General features: G+C 37.8%; 1 protein-coding gene across 4 annotated transcripts in view; it reads right to left on the bottom strand.

The window, feature by feature from the left end:
* COL12A1 (collagen type XII alpha 1 chain) overlaps positions 1–22,421 on the bottom strand; it is a 124,320-nt gene that overhangs the window by 76,558 nt on the left and 25,341 nt on the right. For 3 of the 4 annotated variants that reach the window (XR_011854222.1, XM_072142113.1, XM_072142112.1), the window contains exons 12-20: positions 21,827–22,099; positions 21,454–21,726; positions 11,503–11,772; positions 7,284–7,550; positions 5,727–5,919; positions 3,990–4,108; positions 2,065–2,214; positions 1,168–1,287; positions 880–1,044 (exon numbers count right to left, since the gene is read on the bottom strand). Coding sequence is in view for 3 of the 4 variants with exons in the window: in XM_072142113.1 (XP_071998214.1) it covers positions 880–1,044; positions 1,168–1,287; positions 2,065–2,214; positions 3,990–4,108; positions 5,727–5,919; positions 7,284–7,550; positions 11,503–11,772; positions 21,454–21,726; positions 21,827–22,099 (1,830 nt within the window). In the remaining variant the exon portion in view is untranslated. The remainder of the gene's footprint in view (positions 1–879; positions 1,045–1,167; positions 1,288–2,064; positions 2,215–3,989; positions 4,109–5,726; positions 5,920–7,283; positions 7,551–11,502; positions 11,773–21,453; positions 21,727–21,826; positions 22,100–22,421) is intronic. The other variant, XM_072142115.1, reaches the window with a different exon arrangement.

Here is a 22,421-nt window from a genome sequence, read left to right as displayed (position 1 = left end):
GTGCCAAAACTAAATTTAAGGCAGCATAAAATGATGCAATTCTATGGTGAACTTAAGTACATGGACTCTACAAAACTAAAATAAATATCTGACCTTGATCAGGATGTGGAAAAAAAGACTGCATCTAAAAGCAAGCCCTACGCATAGTTTAGTATCATCTGGCTGGCAGACACTGGCGTGCTACCTAGATAGTGGAGTCAATAACCCGGTCTTATAATAATGATTTGAGGCTGGAGGAAATCAGGCCATTCAAAACATCACACAATAAAAATATTCCCTTGGATTCATGCTTTGCCAGAAATATCAGTGTCTAGCAACAAATATATATACTCTGCTGTCTGCCATAAATTATTGCCTTTGTACTATTATTGCATGAGTAGTATTTTAGTAACTGTATGAAACTCATTGGCCATTTTTATTCACCAATTGGATTCACCAATAATATTTAAGTCCTAAAAATCAGGTAATCATTCACTTCACAGACGTTCATACAACTATGCAAGGTTTAAACGTCATAATTTTAAGCCAAAAGTGGAAATAGTGCATCTAGTATCAAAATGTAATAAAAAAATGTATAAAACTTGCCACTTTTAAATGTTAAATTTTAGCAAATATATATTTTTAGTTCCTAGTAGCACAATGTTAGCTGGACCACACTCCTTCTCAAGATTTATTATTATACATGACTTGGCATAGATTTGTCAGTATGTCATAAATCAGCTGGACCTGGTGCAGGGGCTATGAAAACCTCACTGTGTTAAACGCATAACCAATAAAACAAATTAATTGAGTTGAAGAATTCTGTGTTTTATATACATGGATAGACCTGTTTTATCCACTTGATTACAAAATGTCTTTACCTTTAGAAGTTGAACTTACCAATGGCATATAGTTCTATTCCTTCGTCTCTTAGCTTTTTGGATGGCCCTACAATGTCATCCTGTGACTTTCCATCAGTGATAAGTACACCAATTTTTCTTGACTTGGATCTCAATCCAACTGATGCTTTGAAGTTGTTTTGCAAGATGAAATTCAATGCCAAACCTAATGAAACATGTTGAAGACGATGTTCATCCTGTCAGTTTGCTATAACTTTGCTTATACATGCACATATACATTTGTATGTTGTAACTGATTGTGTAAATCATAATTGATGAGTATTATCACCTGTAAGAGTGTTGCCTCCTTTGTAAGGCAGATTTGCTACAGCATCCATTAGAGACTTCTTTGTTGCATGAGAGTTTAATTGCCATTCAGTTCTTGGATCTCCACTGTACTGAGCAAGAGCTGAAATGAAATGATGGGGGGAACATTGAGTGAGGAAAACTCAAAGACGCATTGTCGTTGTATAAACATATTGTTAAATTTGTCTGACTGTAAACAATGAAGATCATATTTTTATTTCAAACTGCTCAGCCCACATTGGTGTCACATGTTCCACCTTCTCAAAAACCATTAGGTTATGTTGCATCTATTGTAATGTACACTTTGATAGTTCTTAACAAAACTTTTCTATATTAAAGAACAATGGAAACATAATGGAACAAAAGGAAACAGAACTAAAAGTGTAAATACAGTCTATATTGTACAGGTGTTGAGTCTAGACAGTAAGTCTATGGCATAAATGTGTCCCTGTTAACCTTTCCTCTCAGCTCAAAATATTCCCACTGCTCCCAGCTATTTAGGCTAGGTTAACATGTGTTCGGCTGAGATATCAGTTTCCGCTTGGGCTGGGGTAGAAATGCCAGAGGAAAACTGATGTCAATAGTATATCACATTGTTTTTCATAGGATCCATTCTACCAAAGGCTTCATGGGGTGGCAGATACAGAAGCTGGATCAGTTGTGTTCAACTTCAAAGGGGGAAGGGCAAAAGGAGAGGAATCGCAAAAGTGTAGAAATTGGAGTGTTGTTTTCTAAAAACAACATAATAACCATGTTCCTCATGACAACCTTAACTATACATATGTTAAAAAGTAGATACATGCTGTGTAATATTTGTCTCAAATAAATGCAAATTTACAAAATACTAAAATATATATCTATCTCTTGTGTTATTACTTACCAATCTGTACTCTGTCTGGGCCAATCTCAAAGACTTCAACCAAGCGAGAGATGAAAGCCCTGACAGTTCTAAAATTGGGTCGACCAATGCTCCAAGAGCCATCTACTAGCAAAACTATATCTGCAGCAGCCTTAGTTTTGCACTCCAGGCCTGTTATGGTATCACAGAGAAAGACAAGATATAAATTACATTCATGGGTCGTTGGTATATAGAGCACACAATATAAATCCATTACAACATTTAGTCTTATAACATATTTTCTAAATATAACCTAATATGTGACAGATAAAAAGTAACACATTAACTAGTACAAGAATAAGAATAGCAGATAAAAGTAAATGAACATTCCAAGGAAAGAAGGAAATGAAACAACAACAAAAAAGAAATGTCACAGTTATAACACAGACATTGATCACACGGGTTACCAATGTAGAAGCATGCATTGGCATCACATATAAAGACACAAAGGCTGTGGGTATATAACATGAATGCTCTGTCCATTGTGAATAGTGTTCCCGTGGCAGCTTGTGCAGGTTGTCTAGTAGCCATTTATTTAGGATACTCCTGACAATGATAACTTGAGACATAATATGATTTCCTGAACGCTCCAGAATAATGATCCAGATAGTATAAAATAAGGTTTAATAAAGTTTCCTTCTGCATGAAATAAAAAAACCTAAACTTATCAACAAAAGCAAAAATAAGTTACAAGTGTTAAACAAATGCACAGAAAACAATTCTGCTCTTAATGTGATATAAAATGTACAGATATATGTAGCAAACCTTGACTACACTCACTGTACTAAATGTACATGGCTTCAGAATGTGTTAACCTGAGCAATATGCAGCAGTTGTCTAATGGAGTTCTGCTACTTTTTAGCATAATTTATCATTTCTACAGGTAAATGAAATACTAAGGAAAAAATGAGCAGTTGTTGACATCTCTAGGGTCAAAAATCCACATATTGTACATTCTGTTCAGATGATTCTTCCTGAAGCTGAGGCCTTCTAAACATGAAAGGTGTCCCAAAATCAATAAAGCATCTGAGAATGAAAATAATTTTTATGCTAAGCTGAAATTAAAAGGAAAAAATGCAAGAATAGTCTAACAAACAGCAAAAATACCAGAAATGATCCTTTAGAATGTTACCAAAATTCAATAAATTTCTGGTTTTCCAAAGGTAAATGGTACAAAAAGAGGACTTGACTTCACTGTATATGATTACAGTTATGTACATTAGTACATAATGACAGCTTGAGTAAATAATTATGTTTGAGAATGGATGTTAGCAATAACTTATAAATCCCATTCCCACTCATAATTAGAATCAGTCAGGTTTGTGCTATGTTTACAGCTGCAAAAGCAGCTTATAATAATATATATAATATATAAGCCTGAATGTCTTTATCCATGAGAGGTTTCACATCACTTTGCTCATTTCACAGGTTTACTACAAGATAAAGAATATGTGTCTGGTTGCTGGGGATCTTGCCACAGAGAACCCAAGTCATCACTAGAAAATAAACCTTCAAGTGCTCTTAAGGCTGGACTGGGCTCTCTTTTGGGAACAGAACGACTAGTAGCCCCTTCAAACTATGTTGTCTTCAGCTCAATCTCTCAGGCAGTGAAGCCACAAATATATCCTCAATTATGCTTATCCTACAATGGCAGACAACATATAGACACCCACTGTAATCTCAAAACCCAATAGCTTCATTTATTATACATGGGGGTTTGAATTTTATAACTTTTATATCACTGTATTTTTTAGAAACGTTTCTCACCATGATAAATCTACATAATTAAGTGTAGGCAGCTTGCAGCAAATTAAAACACTGGAGTAGGAAAATTCTAAAAAAGTAGGATTAAACTCTTATTTTGCAGTCATTCTGTGACCATGTTCTCGCATTTTATGGGTAATTACCAGAATCAACAGGGACATCGGGTGCATCTGACTGAGTTGTCATTTCTTCTCCGATCAAGGGGGCGCTCTCTCCATTCTCAAACATCCCAATAACATTGACTTTGTAGGATGTTGCAGCCCTGCACAAACAAATATTTATATTAGAAAATTAAATAGCGTTCTATCACCATAAGCCATGCTTCAGATATTATTTATGGTCACAATTTATATGTAGGCATCAAATGTTCAATAATGAATTATTCTGTAAGATGTTTAAGCAGACATACATAGTGGTATATACAATACTGTGTCAGCATAAATATGAGCTATAGCAAGCTGAGGGACCTAACCAAATATTTAAGGTATACAGGAGAGTCTAGATTATCCCCTAAATGCAGATGTTTGGAGGAAGATGGGCCAGGAATGTTAAATTTCAACATGGCCAAGTGCCTGTTCTCAGAAGATATAAACTTCCACTCAAAGTGTACGAAATATCCCAAAACAAAACCAGATTCAGCAGGCATGTGCATAGGAGAATCATGGAGAATAGTTCAGCCAACTGCTATCTAAGGTGTCTAGATACCAAAATAGACCTAACGGGCATGGTCACAGATAATTGTTGAAAAAAGGAGGCCATTGTTAGAGCTTAACAGAGAAGTTTCACAACACAGCCCAAAATAAGAGTCCTAGTCTAAGCTAAGGAGGATGATGTATGTTCTATTTAAAGGTTTGGTACAAGAGAAGTCTTTGTTATAATTTGCATAAAGTACAGTACATACACTATAACAATACTAAGTATTGTTATATAAGTCTAGCTGGAAGATGCTGGGGCCGACCAAGGTCCCAAGTAAATTTTATACCTTGAGGAATCATACAAAAACCATGGGGGCTATAAGGGACTATTTCTGCTATTATGAATTGGTAGGGAGTCATTGTATCATTGTACTAGGAATTATATAACAGCCTCCATTTAATAGCTTCTAGAAAAAGACTTATAATTAATGGGTTAACTTACTCTCGGAAATTAAAATGTAGGGGCAGCAATGAGCAGTTGTTTATAAAAACTATTGATGTTTACTGAAGCAGATTAGGAATAAATATAATTGTTTATAATACAAAATAACTACACTTCAAAGAGCTCGAAAAGATTCATGTCGACCATGAAGGTTACATGGCAAGAACACAACTGTTCAGATTTTCTAAGAAGTGTCTGTTCACATGTTGTTTACTATTTGTACAAAATAATAATGATTTTTATTTGGGGTAGTATGTTTCCAATTAGCAGCTATATTTTATAAAAAAAATACACAATTGATAAGGAAGACTCCAAAAGCATAAAGAATAACAACCAATTATTTAACTCATTGAAACATGGTACAATCTGTCCCATTTCAAATTTTTATCTCTTTATTGAAAGTACAACTTGTAAGTATTCATATCAGTTTGATAGACCTGATACAAGAATCAATATAGGACACATACAATGAACTGGTGCTTAGTAGCACAAGAATTAGCTTAATGATGTGGAACTGATGAATGGTGCAGGCTAAGTTATATTCTGTGGCTATATGTGTAAAGTATAGATTCTATTGAATGTTTTTGTTAGTTAACACTTTAAGGAACATTAGCAAATGAAACTATTGAATTTGATTTGCTTGTTTGACTACTTTTTGCAGTAATGTGCTATATACAAATAACGCTACAGCAGCCAATCACTGGCCTGTGTGTTGCACAAGTTATTATAAATTATTTTAATACCTGAGTTCTTCCAAAACAACTGTGTTATCATATGGACCAACTACCATTTCTCCAATTTGCTCTTCATCTTCTAAGGGATAAAATGTGACTTTATAACCTTTAACTTCTCCAGGAGCGGGTTCCCAGGTCACTCTGAATGTTGACATAGTTGGATCTGATGTTTTCAAGTTTCTTGGTGGTTTGAAAGGAGATGCTAAGTGAAAATGAAAAGCACTTTTCATGTAATGAAGCTATACAGTTCAATAGATATATAGATTGATTGATAGAAAGTAGGGTGTGCAGAGCATGAAATTATTAAAGCCTGTGATTGTCTGCCATAGTCATGTGTCATTACGGTCAGGCATTGCTGACCTATTAAACAAAGGCAGGGACCACCAAAGTATCTGAAGTGCATTTGACATGTTGGGAATTTTTAGTTTACAAGATTTCTTGTAGGTTCTTCCGTTTATTATAATTTCTAGACAATTCCTGTAACCATGACAGGCTGAATGTTGGAAAGTTGATGGTCCACTACCTTCTCTTGGCAGCAGGTAACCTTTTCGAGAAAGGTCAGCAGCCGGTGAGACTAGTTATAAGAGACCAAGTTGATTTTATAAGAAAATAAAGACCGTCTAATGTATATTGGCTGTGAATGTATAGTATACTAATGTTCAGATGTGGGAAGCTTAACAACATATTCCATTGCAGAATTGGCCACTTATGTTACATAGGGAAAAGTAATCTTTCCTGGCAATCACTTTACTGGCAATGAACATGTCTATGTTTAAAAAAGTTAATTTTATATATCATTGTATATAGTTACAGACGCCATTTCCATTCTGAAATGTAACAAAATTTCCATGACTGTTTCCATGGATTGTAAAATATACATTTTATTACTCAAGGGAGTAAAATATTAAAAAGTGTCTGAGACTGAGGCAAATACATGGTCTTAAAGGAAACCTACCATTTCAAATGGTAGGTGTAAGCTGTAAGTACTGAGCGCTAGTGTTATTAACCGCTATATAGCAGAAGCTGCTTCGGCACTGCGCGCGACTGTGCGCGTGCAACATCTCTGGCAATTCCTATGTAGGCGCGCAGCGCCGAAGAAGCTTTTGCTATAAACTTTAAAAAGTGTTTAAACCACTATACAACGAAAGTAAGCACCGGCACCAGCTCACCCTGAGCGGGTGCTCGGTACTTACAGCTTACACCTACCATTTGAGATGGTAGGTTTCCTTTAAGTTATAGTACGGTACAAATATGGATAGAGTATAGATATATAAACGCTGGTCTCTCAACCATTAAATGATGCATACTACTGGTGACATAATTAAGCAACACATCAGCCTTGCCCAGTTTTCAATGTGCCCCTATCCAGCAATAGATAGAAAGTAAAATGTAGAATGTAAAGTTCTCGATATACTGAAATTCCTGAACATGACTCAAGAGGAAAATATTATGTGCATAAATCAAAGTCGAAGAGATATCAGATAATAATTTATCATTTGCAATGTTCAGATGTTAGATACTGTAGCTCAAAAAAAACGATATGGAACATTTTTTATTTATCTGTACCTGTCGTTCCTTCTCCTTGTCTTGCTTTTCCATCACCTGATTTGTACACTGGGACAACTGTGATATCATAGGTCGTCTTGGGCTGAAGCCTCTTTAGTACAGTTGAGGTGACTGTAGGTGGTAATTTAGCAACCATTTGTCTTCCACCAGCCCGTGGCCGGTAGATAACACGGTAGTTAACCAGTTTCCCTGGTGCAGGCTGCCATGTGACTTTCATTGTATTTTCTGTCTCATCAGTTACTCTGAGTTTCTTGGCATCTGGTGATACTGTTCATGATAAAAGAAGAATATTTAATAATTACGGAATATATCTAGGAAAATGGTGTAATAGTGGTTAGCAATGTCTAACTAGTTATTGTTTGTCCTGACAATCTATGAATATGATAACATATGTTGTATTAGGAAGGGGATTTTTCAGATAGAGCAAAGCAATACTAAAGCCTGACCCAAACAATGTGTCACTTAATCAAAGACTAATAAACAGAGCTTAACATTCTATGAGCAAGCCCCTCTCCAGGAAGATGAAATGTATATACAATGTAAGGTCACCTGAATGGGAGCTAAGCTGCATCTACTAGAAAGAGAATGGATCCATCCATCTGTTTATATGCAGAACTGTAGGGATTTCAGAGGTTATGGTAACATTAGGGCTTTGGAACCTCAGAGGACTTAAAAAGATCTTTCTCTCTCATGTAAGAAGATTAGTGCAATTAAAAAACCCATGAATGTTTTATGGACCTGATGCAGATTTAGCATCTGGGTACAGCTGGAGATGTGCTTTAAGGAGTTGTCCTGTTTTACCTAGTAAATGTTATTGTTTGTATAATGAAAAGTTATACAATTTTATAATATATTTTTATTTATCAGTTTCTCATAGTTTTCTAAATATCTGCTTGCGATCAATCTATAAATCGCTTCATTGTTAACTTCCAATGGATAATGGATAAAAATCAGTCCATGGTAATGCTTTCTACTAATATGGAACTTTGTACAATATGATCAGTTTCTGCTGCTCTATAACATGCTGTCTATATCTATGCTATGAATTTTTCCTGCTCTACAATATGCTACTGACAGATGGGACATTGGCATGGGCATAACTTGAGGGGTGTAGAGGGTGCGATCGCAACTGGGCCCTAGAGGCTTAGGGGCCCATAAATTGTCACTTACATACATTATAGTCGAGGGGCCTGGCACAGACTTTGCACTGGGGCCCTAACAAAGCAGTAACACACCCTTTATGTGCACATTTCTTGTCGGACACAGGGCAGCTGTGACACAAAACTGGCGCAGACCCTTTATAAATACATGTGCAAGCAGTTTTTATGTTCTTTTCAGTGCAAAAACGCAAACACTTTAATAAATGTGGCCCACTGTGTACAATCTACTAAGCTCCTTCTGCTTTACTGTAGATCGGACTGTATTATTTAAGAGATGGTTAAAAAGTAGTACAATTTTCCAAAAATATTTCTGTATCAGTTTCCCATAGTTTACTAGATCTCTTCTTGGTGTCATTCTATAGGAAACTTTGTTGTTTACTTCCTATAGATAAAAAAACAGTCCATCTGTGTGACATCGGGTGATTATGGACAGATTTCTGTCCACTTGAAGTAAACATGGAATCTTTCTATAGAATGACAGCAAGCAGAGATCTGGAAAACGGTGATGAATTGATACAAAAATATATTGGAAAATTGTATAACTTTATTAAAGCATAATTCAAACAATGACATTATTTTCAACCCCTTTAAGTTTCATTTATGCTGTGAGGCACTACGGTGATAGTAATAGTTATGTCTCTGGACTTAAAGAATTCAAATAAAATCTGACACTTTTATTGGGAACACATCAATAACTGTGATACGAATGTGTTCTTAAAACAAGATGTACTGCGATAAACTGATAAAGGGATTTTACTGGTGCCAAATGTCATATACATGTTCCCCAATTTTTTTGTTTTGCAAGTATGGTAAATATGATAAATACAGGGGATTTGGTAAACCATCCACATGTTTTCCATATGTCTTTGCAACTTGGGAAATCTAACAGATGTCTCTGAGAGTTTCCTGAAATTCTTGAGATTTTATGTATATAAAATAGGCATATCTACATATAAGTGTATAAGCGTAACACACGCAAGTTTAAACATGATGCCTAAGGTGATGCAATGAGAACAGCTGCACAGGTACTGTCACTGAGCACAGATAATATGGAAAATGTGTTACAGCTTATATAGGGTCATGGTATCCAGTAAGTATGGAAGACCTATTGAAAGAATAAAGGATCTTTAGTGACGTACACTGGGTTTAATGTATCAATCCCAAAATGTTATATTGATGGGATCCCAGTGTATAATAAACTATCAAACTAAGCAAACACTTCAATCTACTAAACATATCAGAAAGCAAACCTATCACAATAAAATGCAGTACAATCTTTAGACAATACATTATAGAGCAAGAGGAGCTAAAAAGATTGATAGTTTTGTGAGAATTAACTGACAATTAATTCTTTCAAAAGTCCACTGGGTGGTCCTAGTCAGTGATAGACAGCCTTCTCTATTTGTACATTCATATAGGGAAGGTTACCAATCACTAAATAGGACCACCCACTAGTCTCCTATGATTTAGTGGCGAAGAAATGACAATGTATAGTTGAACGTCTAGAAAGAATCAGCCCAGCTCCTCTCAGCTGCTCTATAAAGTACAGATAGGGCACTGTGTAAAATCATCTCAGCTTCTCCTGCTCTATAATATGCTGCCTATGGATAGGACGCAGTGTACAATCTGCAAAGCTTTTCCTGCTCTATAACATGCTGCATACTGATAGGACTTTGTCATATCAGCTCTTCCTGGTGTATAATATATTGATTGAAAATGGGGCATTGTGTACAATCTGCTGAGCTCCTCCTGCTCTATAAAATGCTACTTACATATAAGACACTGTGTACAATCTGATCGGCTCCTCCTGCTTTATAAATTCTACTTACTGATAGGACACTGTACAATCTGCTCAGCTCCTCCTGCTCTATAAAATGCTTCTCACAGATAGGACACGGTGTACAATCTGATCAGCTCCTCCTGCTCTATAAAATGCTACTCACAGATAGGACACTGTGTACAATCTGCTCAGCTCCTCCTGCTCTATAAAATGCTTCTCACAGATAGGACACGGTGTACAATCTGATCAGCTCCTCCTGCTCTATAAAATGCTACTCACAGATAGGACACCGTGTAAAATCTGCTCAGCTCCTCCTGCTCTATAAAATGCTACTCACAGATAGGACACTGTGTACAATCTGCTCAGCTCCTCCTGCTCTATAAAATGCTTCTCACAGATAGGACACGGTGTACAATCTGATCAGCTCCTCCTGCTCTATAAAATGCTACTCACAGATAGGACACCGTGTAAAATCTGCTCAGCTCCTCCTGCTCTATAAAATGCTACTCACAGATAGGACACTGTGTATAATCTGATCAACTCTTCCTGCTTTTAAACATTCAGCCTGCAGATTGGACTACAATAAATAAGTTATGGTTTTGCTCTTATGTTCTAATAACGCCCCACTGTATATACAAGTGTAACCAAAAAGATATGTATTTATATGTATTTTGAAATGGTTCTCTGTATTTAAGGGTTGATCAATAGAAACCTAACATTGGCAGCCATCACACTGATCAATCAGTATAATGAAGGGGATGCTTCTTACATTCAATGGAGATGGCCTACATGGATGAAGACAGTTCAGTGGAAATAAGAGATGTCTGTCATTTTCAGAAATGGCATCTTTATAATGAGCTCATTTTCTAGATGGTATCTAACCAGCAAAACAGATTTATTTTACAGCAGATAATGATCAGGTGATGACATATTAAGCTCTGGGAAATACTAGTCAATTAAAGATAAGCAAAAAATCATTTCATGGGAAGAACATGGAATTATTTTTTAAAACTTTATACATTTTTACGGTGTGGCTCAGATACCTACTCAGCAATGTCATTTAAACTAATGAGCATCCATTGCGGAGCGATTCCCAAGTTTTACAACCTTTACTAGTTTGTAAGACAGATTTACTAACTACAAATGGTGACAATGAAATTCTACTAAAGATATGATCTAGTGATATAATATTTACCCTAATTGTCACAGCCACATGTAATACTCGGTGCTCTGTGTGAGACAATATGTATGAATGTCTTTATAGTGGAGGAAGTGTTACCTTCTGTAGTAGCTTCTCCTTCAAGGGGAGCTCCTTCGCCACTTTTATAATTAGCAAAAACTGAGATTTGATACTTTGTCTCTGGTGTAAGGTTATCCAACACTGCGTCTGTTACATCCCCAGGCACGTTCTTCTCTCCTGACTCATCATCAAACAGTGATTTCCATGATATCCTGTAACCTCTAACCATTCCTGGTGCTGCTGTCCATGAGGTTCCAATGGAAGTGTCTGTAATATCCTTAGTCACTAAATTGCGAGGTGATCCACGTTCTAAAAAACATATGCATATAAGATATTTTACAATTATATCACATTCCTATGAGCATTAGTTGCTTCATTGTAATAAAATCACCCTGTGTTGGTCATAAAATCCAGATATCCTTTATTTGTTAATCATTTAATCCACCCAGTTTTTACTTTTTCAAAATAAACTTTTCTTTTGTTATCAAAACATACATAAAAGTGCAACATAAAACCAAAAACAATGCCTTTAACTTAGAATATTCCTTAGCAAGGTATAAGAATCCAGTCTTGAGACGTACAAGTCTCTTGATCTAGACATACTCTTGCATCCTCTTACATAGCAGGACTTTCCGAAATCTATTCTAATCATCCACGTATTTGAAAGCTCATTGACAAACATTTCATCTAATCCACCAATACAACCAAAAACAGCAAACATAATGATAATTACATTCAGTAACTGGGTGGACTTGAGCAGAGCATGGATATCTGACCTTACAAAGAGTCAGCAACAAGGCAATGTCCCCTGAAACACTCCACAGACACTGATAAAACAATGCGCAAGTGATTTATGCAGTCCCAGGGAACCCTCTGGCCACGGCTTGTATTCTTCTATATTATACTGGATTTCTACTTTGAGTTGATTATGTAAAATTAATTTAGACATGTGTATTCAAAAACACGGATTGTAATTTTATATACATATCAAAACTGACAGGCCCTGTTTGGTACAACTGATCTCTTGGCACAACTTCGGGTTAGTTATGTTGACCAGCAAGCCCTATCCTTGTATCGTTACATTGGAACACAGATGGAAGACCCCATACATATTACATCTGAACATGTACCTACTCATAATGCTTTTAAAAAGGCAAGATTTATTTCCTGTAATCATGATGATTCTTGATTAAGGAAAATCCGGATATCAATGGATTTTCATGTGCAAATATTTAAAAGAAGGAAAACACATGAGTCAGAGTCTAAGCAATCCAGCTGTTTCCCAAGTGCAAGGACACTGAAGGCATATGTGGGGTCTCTGCTCCAGACTATTACTTCACAATATAATCCTACAGCAACATGTACAATATACAATACATCCATGTGGTGAAAAACAAAGTTGCTTCCATTATCTTCTGTGCTACATTATTCAGCGGGTTCTGATGAGAAAATCTGTTTTCATCAATTATCAACAACATAGGAGCGTTCTTCTATAGGGGTGACAAATAGGCAAAGCATTGACTGGAGAGTGAATAAAGTGTCTTCCATGCTCTGAGCAGCCTAATTGAAAATGTATGTTGTAAAACTCCATAGGCAGCCCTTAAAAGGGCCATTGTCTTTCTGCAGTGAAACGTAATCTGTCTTTCTCTCACACACGATCATTTTACCAGAAAACAATCCAGATGCTGCTTTTCTAGAAATAGCGCAATAGGTCATAAAACTGACAATCTGCTTAACAATCACCTATTGTCACTGAAATACACGTGTATACTATAGCTCTGACCTCATGCAACACAGTCTCCAGTGTAGTGACAATAAAGAGTCACATCTGCCAATAGTGCACATTCCGTATACTCTAGGAGAATATTTGTTTTCAATTTTCAATCTGTTCTGAGGCCACACAACCTTCCATAGTGATAATATAACAGATTTCCATGGATTTCCCAATTGCAAGTCTATCATATTGTTTGAATACTGGTCATCATTATTGAGAACACTTCCCTTCTGGAAGATTCAAAACAATTTGGGATTGTTTTTTATGGAACAGAAATTATTATTTGTAGTGGTAGGTCTAGAAACTACATGGATTTACTTACCCGGTCCATTCGCGATTCAGTGGCGCGTTCTATGCGGTGGATTCGGGTCTTCCGGCGATTCACTAAGGCAGTTCCTCTGACGTCCACCAGATGTCGCTGCTGCGCTGAAATCCGCCGGAATGCACGAGCCTATTCCTGGCCTATCCTTTTTTTTTTTGTTAAATGCGGAGGTTTCTCTGAATCTGTCGGGATTTTCGTTCTGCCACGCCCCCCCCCCCATTTCCGTTGCGTGCATGCCAGCGCCGATGCGCCAAAATACGATCGTGTGTGCCAAAATCCCGGGGCAATACAGGGAAAATCGCCGCAAAACTGAAAAATTTGGGTAACCCGCCGGTAAAACGCGATTCGGGCCCTTAGTAAATGACCTCCATTGTCTTTCTAAACCTGCTAGACATGGGAGGGAAAAGATTGAGCAGTGAATGAGTGCGGGAGGGGAATTGCTGAGGGAGGGAAGCTACAGTATTAAGCTGTATCCGACTGAGCTGTCTGCTGTGAGATGGGCTGTGAGTGGCTGAGCTGAAGAACTTGCTGGAGCTTGTAACAGCGGTTTGTGTCATAAGGGACAAAGGGAGTTGATTATTTGAATTTTAATGATTTAAGTTTTAAGAAAGGAAAAACAAGATGGCAAAGGGGCAGGGGCGTAACTTGGGGGGGGGGATGCAGTGGTTGCGGTCGCACCTGGGCCCAAGAGGTTTAAGGGGCCCTTATGGTGTTACTTTCCCATAAGAGAAGACTATTACTATAGACCCTACATTATAGTCGGAGGCCTGGCACAGTCTTTGCACTGGGGCCCATCAGATTCTACGCCACTGCAAAGGAGTACATTACCTTTGACAGGGGCGTAACTAGGAGAAGCAGAGCTCCATAGCAGACTTCTGAATGGGGCCTCTTAACCCCTCAGGAAATATAAATGTTTGACACACATTTATACACTTATGCGCGCACACACACTGATACATTTATACATTTACACAGATCTATCCCAGTAACTGCTGACCACATGTGGGAAGTACATGGCAGAAATTAGAGATGAGAGATCCCCAGTCCTGTCATTCTGCTGTCTCCTCCCTCTCCCCCGTCATTTCTGAGCTGCTGACTCATGCTGTGTACTGTGGAAGATCTGCACTGTTATATACATATTATACTGTATAATCTACACAGCATAATATTTATATAATGGTGAAAATCCTCCACTCTTTAATTTGTCATGTTGGATGCCAGTACCCCCTGACACTGCAGGCCTCATAGCAGCTGCTGTGGCTGCTACCGCTCTAGGTACGCCCTTGGCATTTTTTGGAATAGCTTACTAATATTTAAAGGACAAAAATCAAGCAAAGAAATATATTCACTTTTATTATTCTCCAAATCAGTGGCTTGTACTGCGCACAAATAATCTAAATATCTAAACATCTAAATACATGACATTTAAATGTCATGAACACCGGCTTCAGATTGTAAAAAAGAGCTTGACTCAGCAGTAAATACTCAAGATATGCACAAAGGAACTTTTCAGCAAAAGTAAAATACATTAAAAACATGACATCCGCTTCCTGTGAGAGCCCAAGAGCTGAATTGTCAAGAAATGTCAATTCATTTTAATTTTCACTATAGGAGGAAGTCGATTTTTTAAACATTTTGGTGTTTCCAAAGAAACAGCTTTAATAATATAGCAAACAGCATAAAGGGGGAAATCAAATTTCTTAAGAGAAGATCAATGATGACATCATATAATAATTAAAGTTATGTTTTGTGTAAAGCCTACACCGGATATATTATGTCATGGCTCTTGAGTAAATGACATTGCTTAAAATGTATTTTATTATTACATACATATGTGGAGCAGAACACAGCTTCCAGTTGTAAAGGATTACATGACAGCCCATTCACTACTGCTAATGTAACAGCACATTGGCCCAAATGCAAAATCAGAAACAGCTCCTCTCCCGACTATATTGCAACTGTATAGTATTCTCTCTAGTAAGAAGAGATATATAAGAGATATATAATGTGAACACTGAGGCTCCCTGGTCTTGATGATGTGCCTTTCATAGGGTTCCTAGGTGGCATACATTGCCATCTGTATCATAGCTTTAGCTAATTGTGACTTTTAGAGACTATAAGAACACATGAGTGTTTAATTGTTTAGTAAAATTTCTGCAAACAACTTATATTCATATAATGTTTAAGAAAAGCTGTAGCGCATTTCATACAGCAATGTTATGACTTAGCAGGTAAAAGAAATCTACCATCAAAATCAAGCCTTATAAACCAGGGCCATAGATCTGGACTCTGTGATTGTGGTAAATTTCTTGAATCTTATTGCTGCCATTAGATTGCAGCAGGCAGAGAGATGGCTGAAGTGGCCTAGGAGCATGGGAAAGGGTAGGGTGTGCTCATACCTAGTGTAACAGCTTTTGAAGCCAGGGCATGAAGGGGCTCTGGTAACTCCTCCAGTGGACTTCCACTGCATAAGGTTAATTTTAAAAGTTGATTTTAGAAGAAAGAGGCCACAGATAACAAATATAAGAAGATTACCATGGTCACAGTGCCTGGATCTATGAGTAAGGCCTTTTTCAAATTGTGGCCATATGCTACTGGTATGAAAATGCTACAGTACGGGTAGCATACAGTCACCTTCATTTTAATGGGCAGTACTGTGAGCTGGACGTAAAAGAAATATAGAGCATGCCCTATTTTCTCTAGCAATTCTGTTCCGTACACCCCATAGAAGTCTATGGGAATTTTTAAAATATGTGTTGCATACATGCTGTATATGGACTTGGTGGTGCATTCTGACAGGCAGACAATAGTCAGCCATCCATTAAGGCAGCCATCATTTGGCAGCCCACCATATTTTATACAGATACGGTACAGATACAGTGACATACGTGCATGTTTACAAGTAAAACGTGTACATACAGATTTATATGGCACAGAAATACTGAACTGGAGAAATCATACGTTCCTGTATAAGGTGCAATATCTAGAAGCAGTGTAATTATATTTTGGCTTAAGATATAATTTAACAACATCTCACTTTTGTCTTTTGTTTACATTTTGCTTCATACATCTTCTTTGGGAAACTATTAAGGATAGTGTGTGTATGCAAAATAGTACTAAAAACTAATATAAAACATGATATGCTATGGAGAACAGCATCTGTCCAACTACTTAACACAAGAAGCATAGTGGAAATAATGTCACTAGGCACACTATGCATACACAGGGGCGTACCTGCCATCAGGGGAGTCGTTGTGGTCATTGTGGGGGTGGCATTTTCAGGACTAAAGGTTAGGCAGCATCCTTCTCTCTTCCAGTGTCTGCTGGTGCTCTATTTCAGTGGCTGCATTAACCCTTCATTGTCCTGTGTGTAGGGGTTATCATGTAAAGGAGAGCTGCTGTTCCATGCAGCTCTCCTTTACAGCATTAAAGTCCTTAACACAGCTGTACACTGTGGACAGATGTGACAGACCTAAGGTGGACACATCACCTCTACTACACCTGCCTAAGTAGCCCTGCTACTTGTGACTAATACAGCGCTGCTACATATGACTAACTCAACCCTGCTACACCAGACCAACTCAGCTCTGCTACTTCTGACTAATACAGCCCTGCTACATATGAATAACTCAGCCCTGCTACTTGTGACTAATACACGGTGCTACATATGACTAACTCAACCATGCGACAGCGGACCAACTCAGCCCTGCTACATCGGACCAACGCAGCCCTGCTACACCGGACCAACTCAGCCCTGCTACTTCTGACTAATGCAGTCCTGCTACATATGACTAACTCAACCCTGCTACACCAGACCAACTCAGCCCTGCTACATCTGACCAATGCAGCCCTGCTACACCGGACCAACTCAGTCCTGCTACTCCTGACCAACTCAGCCCTGCTACTCCTGACCAACTCAGCTATACTAAACCTGATCAACTCAGCCCTACTACACCTGACCAACTCATCCCTATTACACCCAACCAACTAAGCCCTAATTCACCCAACCAACTCAATTGCACTACCCCCAACAAACTCAGCCCTGCTACACCCGACCAACTCAGCCCCGCTACAACTGAGCTACTCAGCCCTGCTACACCCAACCAACTCAGCCCCACTATATCCAACCAAAATGGTATTGATGACAACATTATCTTAACCTGCAAAAAATCATACTTTAAACATCTCCATAGACTTAAGTATGAAAAAGTCATTCATATATGTCAGAATATTTGGTATCTCCCTGGCCTTATTGACCTCAAGAGTAAGGGGAGGTGTCATTCGGGGCTGCACAGTGGTAGCCATGGAAAGAGCCCACAAGACAATGGTGCTATTGTGTTAATTGTGTCAGTTTTTGTCAACTGTACTGCGAATGGAATTAATTTACACTTTTCCGGCACACAGCATGGAATATTAAATGCTGCCACTAAGAAGTATAATTTATCCTGCAGATAAGGCTGTGGTCACACTGCGTTTTTTTCTCTTTTTTGTAATGATACGATGAAAGAATTCCCACTCTATACAATTCAGGGGGTTCACCTCAGGCAGCTAGGTGTACCCCTGTGTATACAACCTCATGATATAACAGGTTTAATTGGATACAAACATGAAACACATTACTAAAGTGCTACTAATTTATTGTTTGTGCCTATGCAGAGTATAAAGATGTCTCAACAGTATGATACCATACCCAGACATATATGTCTGTGCATGGAAAGGCTTGCATTGGATTATCCCAGCAAGTCTCATATTACTGCTGTAAACCAAACATTGTAGAATCCTACTGCATAATATGCAAAGTCTTCAGAATATTCAGAATTAGTCATTCTACTAACAAGTAATTTAATATAATCCTATTAAATGTGCATTCCTACTAAGAACATGTTTTACGTATCCACAAGATAGGAGAAAATTTACGATTGCTGGAGGCCCCACTGTTAAGATCATTAGAAAGGAGGGTCTGCTGACCTATACACTACAGAATGTACACTAGATGATGTACTAATATGCTTAAGGTGAGTTGGAATAGAGTTGAAGCCACAATGGTGGGATCCAATGGCTAGGATGCTCCATCATTGGGGATCTGACTGTACTTTATGTAAGAAGTTTTATGTAAGAAGTTTTACTGTATGTAAGAAGTTTCAATAAGTCTCAATTTCAGAAATTGCTTTAATAGATAAACCTTCTTTTTTTAGCAACTGTTGTCTGTTTTCCTTGTAGCTTGTATAGGGAGAGAGTGGTCTATGGTTGCTTTATCCAGGGCTTGGCTCTCATCTACTGTTAGGAAAAATGGGATAACTAAGTTTTCTTTTGTAATCAGATGGCACATTTTTAAGATGCGTGGGTTGGGCTACTCTCAATTCTGCTTACAGCAATGGAAACACAATTTTATCTCAGCAATCAACATCAAGGCTTAATAGATTAACACGTAAAGTGTAGTCTGTGTATGCATTTTGCTTTAGGTTGTAAAAGATGAACGTGTGCCAAGATTCTTCTAACCACCTCCTCGCTCTTGGGAAACTCGATTGCTAAAACAGTAGCATTTAAAAGTAGCCACAGATTATTGAATTCCCAGCTCTTCTGCCTGTATTTTCCATTACGTTTCTATTTGGGCTATGACAAGGTTGGGTAATAACTTGTATTGTAGGGCCATTAAACTGTAGGACAAACAAGGAAAGCTGCCTGCAATTTGCATTAGTGCTGTGCATATGAAAAGATAACTGTGTGCCAGGCACCACAAGAAAAATACAAAAATAAGGTTTTTCTGTCCAAAAGATTAAAATGAAAAGACTGTCCACCTCCAGCATATCAGGTTCCTTTTTCCCCTCACTCAACAATGCCTGGAAATAAAGTATGGTCAGCTAAAAATCTATGTCTTCTGTTTAAATCATCAGTCAGGGCCTATATTGTAAATGTCTGCAGTACAAAGAGTCTTCTTTCATTTCCTTCAATGCATCATTTTGCTGCATAGGCAAAAAGTGCTATATGATAATTGGCTAAAAACTCTGTTTTTGGAATGGCAAATCACTTATAATATTTAAGACATTCCTGTTAAGTCAAAGAGATTAAAGTGGATCTATGGTTAGAAGACATAATAAAGACTTTATTGGAGAACTGTGCAACTTCTCAGTCCGAAATATATTACAAGAGAACCTAAACAACTTGGGATGGTTGGTCCATTCACTTGCACTGTAATGACATGCTCATTCATAAGGTGGCTTAAAAGAATTGGCCAATATATCACCTTTTCACAAGAATATCTGGTTTGGAGCGTTCCATCTGCTGACACCTTCATTCATCAGAATAGAAGTCATTTATATCCCAATCTAAATTGACCAGTCTTTTCAACTCTAAGATATATCTAATGAGAGCTGTTCCCTTTATCTATAGAGATAGATGAAGGAGCACTGTGTACAGTATAGCCCATCAAATCACAATTGAAATAAAAGTACAACGGGTCGCCGTTTATGTGAGGATCCCTGCAGATGATAGCCCACTGATCAAAAAAACATCTCCTATCCTGTAGATAGGTTACAGGTTGTAAACTGGCTACAGACTGATTACGTCTTTTTAGAATGCGTTGAATTGACCAGCTATACAAATGTTCATTAATATATCTGCATAATTTTGATACATTTCTCATATGTAGTTTGTCGACAGAGTTCAGCTTATTGGAAAATTGTTATGCACATAACACAAAGTATAACACTAATACATGTCACAGTATGTCATAATAAAACAAATCACACTAGATCTCATTAAAAGTAATTATTACCCTGATTTGAGCTTTTTGAAAGTAATGTTACGCTCAGAAGTAAGTGCCTAGAAAGTACTTTTACACCACATTGCATTTTAGTCTTTGGTGGAAATTCAGTTTTAGGTAGAAAGAACTATGCAATAAAGAGTTGTGTGGCTACCCTCATGAATCGTACGTATAGACATAGAGAAGCTTTCTAGACAGAATGGGGTCATTTATCAGGACTTGTACACCAGTTTTTTGGTGTACAAGTCCTGAATAATAACTATGACTAGAGAATCGCCAGTAATTATGATTATTTCCTCCTTAATGCCATCTCCACCCTGGCAGCAGAGTTGAACATTCAGACCAAAAAGTTTACAGGCTATAATGAAATTCTTTGTCAGGCAGGACCTAGCGTAGACCCGTCTGGCGGTGCAGCCGCCTGCGAAATACATCAGGAGGCCAAAACTTCCTGATGTGTGCACCAAGGTGGGGAGGCCAACATCAAACTCCAGTCCATATAGTTCTGGCATATAATGGATATCCCCTGGAGTCTTTCTTTTATTCTGACTTTCATTAAATTAGTAACCTTGATTCTAACCCACATGCCATTTTGCTGCCACTAACATATTTAGGCCTCTTTCACACGAACATAGGCTCACAGCCAATCACTGCAGAGAGGATCTTGTACGGCTGTACATACAGGGAAAGATAGATCCAGCTCTACCTTTTTCCTGTGTACAGTACTATGGGCAATACATCCATTCATATAGATGAATGTATTGCCCATTCGAAGGCATGTGGCTGTATGCCGCGCATGCCGAAACAGTACGGTACAGCTAGCATACCATCGAAAATATCCAGTGGTGTGAAAGGGGCCTTGAGGTAAGATTAAAAAGTTTACCATTGCCACTACCTGAGATTACCAAAAGTTTTTCATTATTTATTCCTTTTAAGGATCTAGAAAATAATAGCTGGTATCTGGTTACTCTCTAGGTTAGCTTCATTGGTTTCTTACTGTTGCTACAATAACCTGGAACATCATAACACAACAAATATCGATTCTCACCACAGTCATTCCTTACTAAGCATTATGAAGCTACAATTACACGAAAATAAAACTTTGCTTTAGAAAATAACAACAATAAGTCTTACCATCAAGAGTAGTTCCTTCACCGGATAGGGCAGATCCAGCTCCTGATCCATATAAAGCATTTACAGAGAGGGAATATGTTGTACCAGCATCCAGTTCTCCTAATACAGTGTCAGTTACAGCCCCTCTCAATGTAACCTCTTTGGGTTCTCCTCCTGCAGCTGGTGTATATGTTACTAGGTAATGCTTTACTTTGCCAGGCGCTGCATCCCATGATAGCCTCAAGCTAGAAGTGGTAGCATCAAACACTTTCAGATTTCTTGGCTCTCCTAACACTGTACATAAGAAAACAACGCAAATTGTTTAACAATGGATGAATCTTTACAACTTTATGAAGTTTGAAGGCATAAAGACAATTGGCCATGTATCATTTACCTTCCTCGGTTGCTCCATTGCCTTGCAGAGGTTTCCCTGGACCTGAGCGATATTCAGGAGTTACAGATACCTGGTACTTCGTATCAGATAAAAGATTCTGTAGGGTTACAGCTCTTTCATTTCCTTTGACTGTTACTTCTTTTCGTTCTCCCCCAGAAACTGGACGATATCCTATCCTGTACCTCAAGACATTTCCGGGAGCCGGTGACCAGCCCACCTTAAAGCTATCCGTGGTCTCATCACTGACTATAAGGTTTCGAGGTGCTCCTTTCTCTACAAAATTAAGGTGAAAAACACAACTTACTATCTACATAAATTACCAAACATGGTTAAACATGTGAAGCTATTAATAATAATATTAATATTAATATAATACTATGCCATAAAATGAGATTCTACAACACAGTAAATGTATGCTTAGTTGACTTTAAACTAGATTTACCAGAGCAGAGAAGCTATTCAAACTAATAGAGTGCCTCACTTCATTAGGTCTAACAGAACTGTATGTTAAAAATGTTCATTGCTGCCAAAATGTGTTCACAAATAAGCTGAGCATTGGTATAATGAAGACAAAGATACCTCCCAGCAAGTATTT

Source organism: Engystomops pustulosus, chromosome 3 (assembly GCF_040894005.1).
Source record: "Engystomops pustulosus chromosome 3, aEngPut4.maternal, whole genome shotgun sequence".
Lineage (NCBI taxonomy): Eukaryota > Metazoa > Chordata > Amphibia > Anura > Leptodactylidae > Engystomops > Engystomops pustulosus.
The sequence above is the reverse complement of the archived record's forward strand: the minus strand, read 5'-3'. Positions and strand labels throughout refer to the sequence as shown.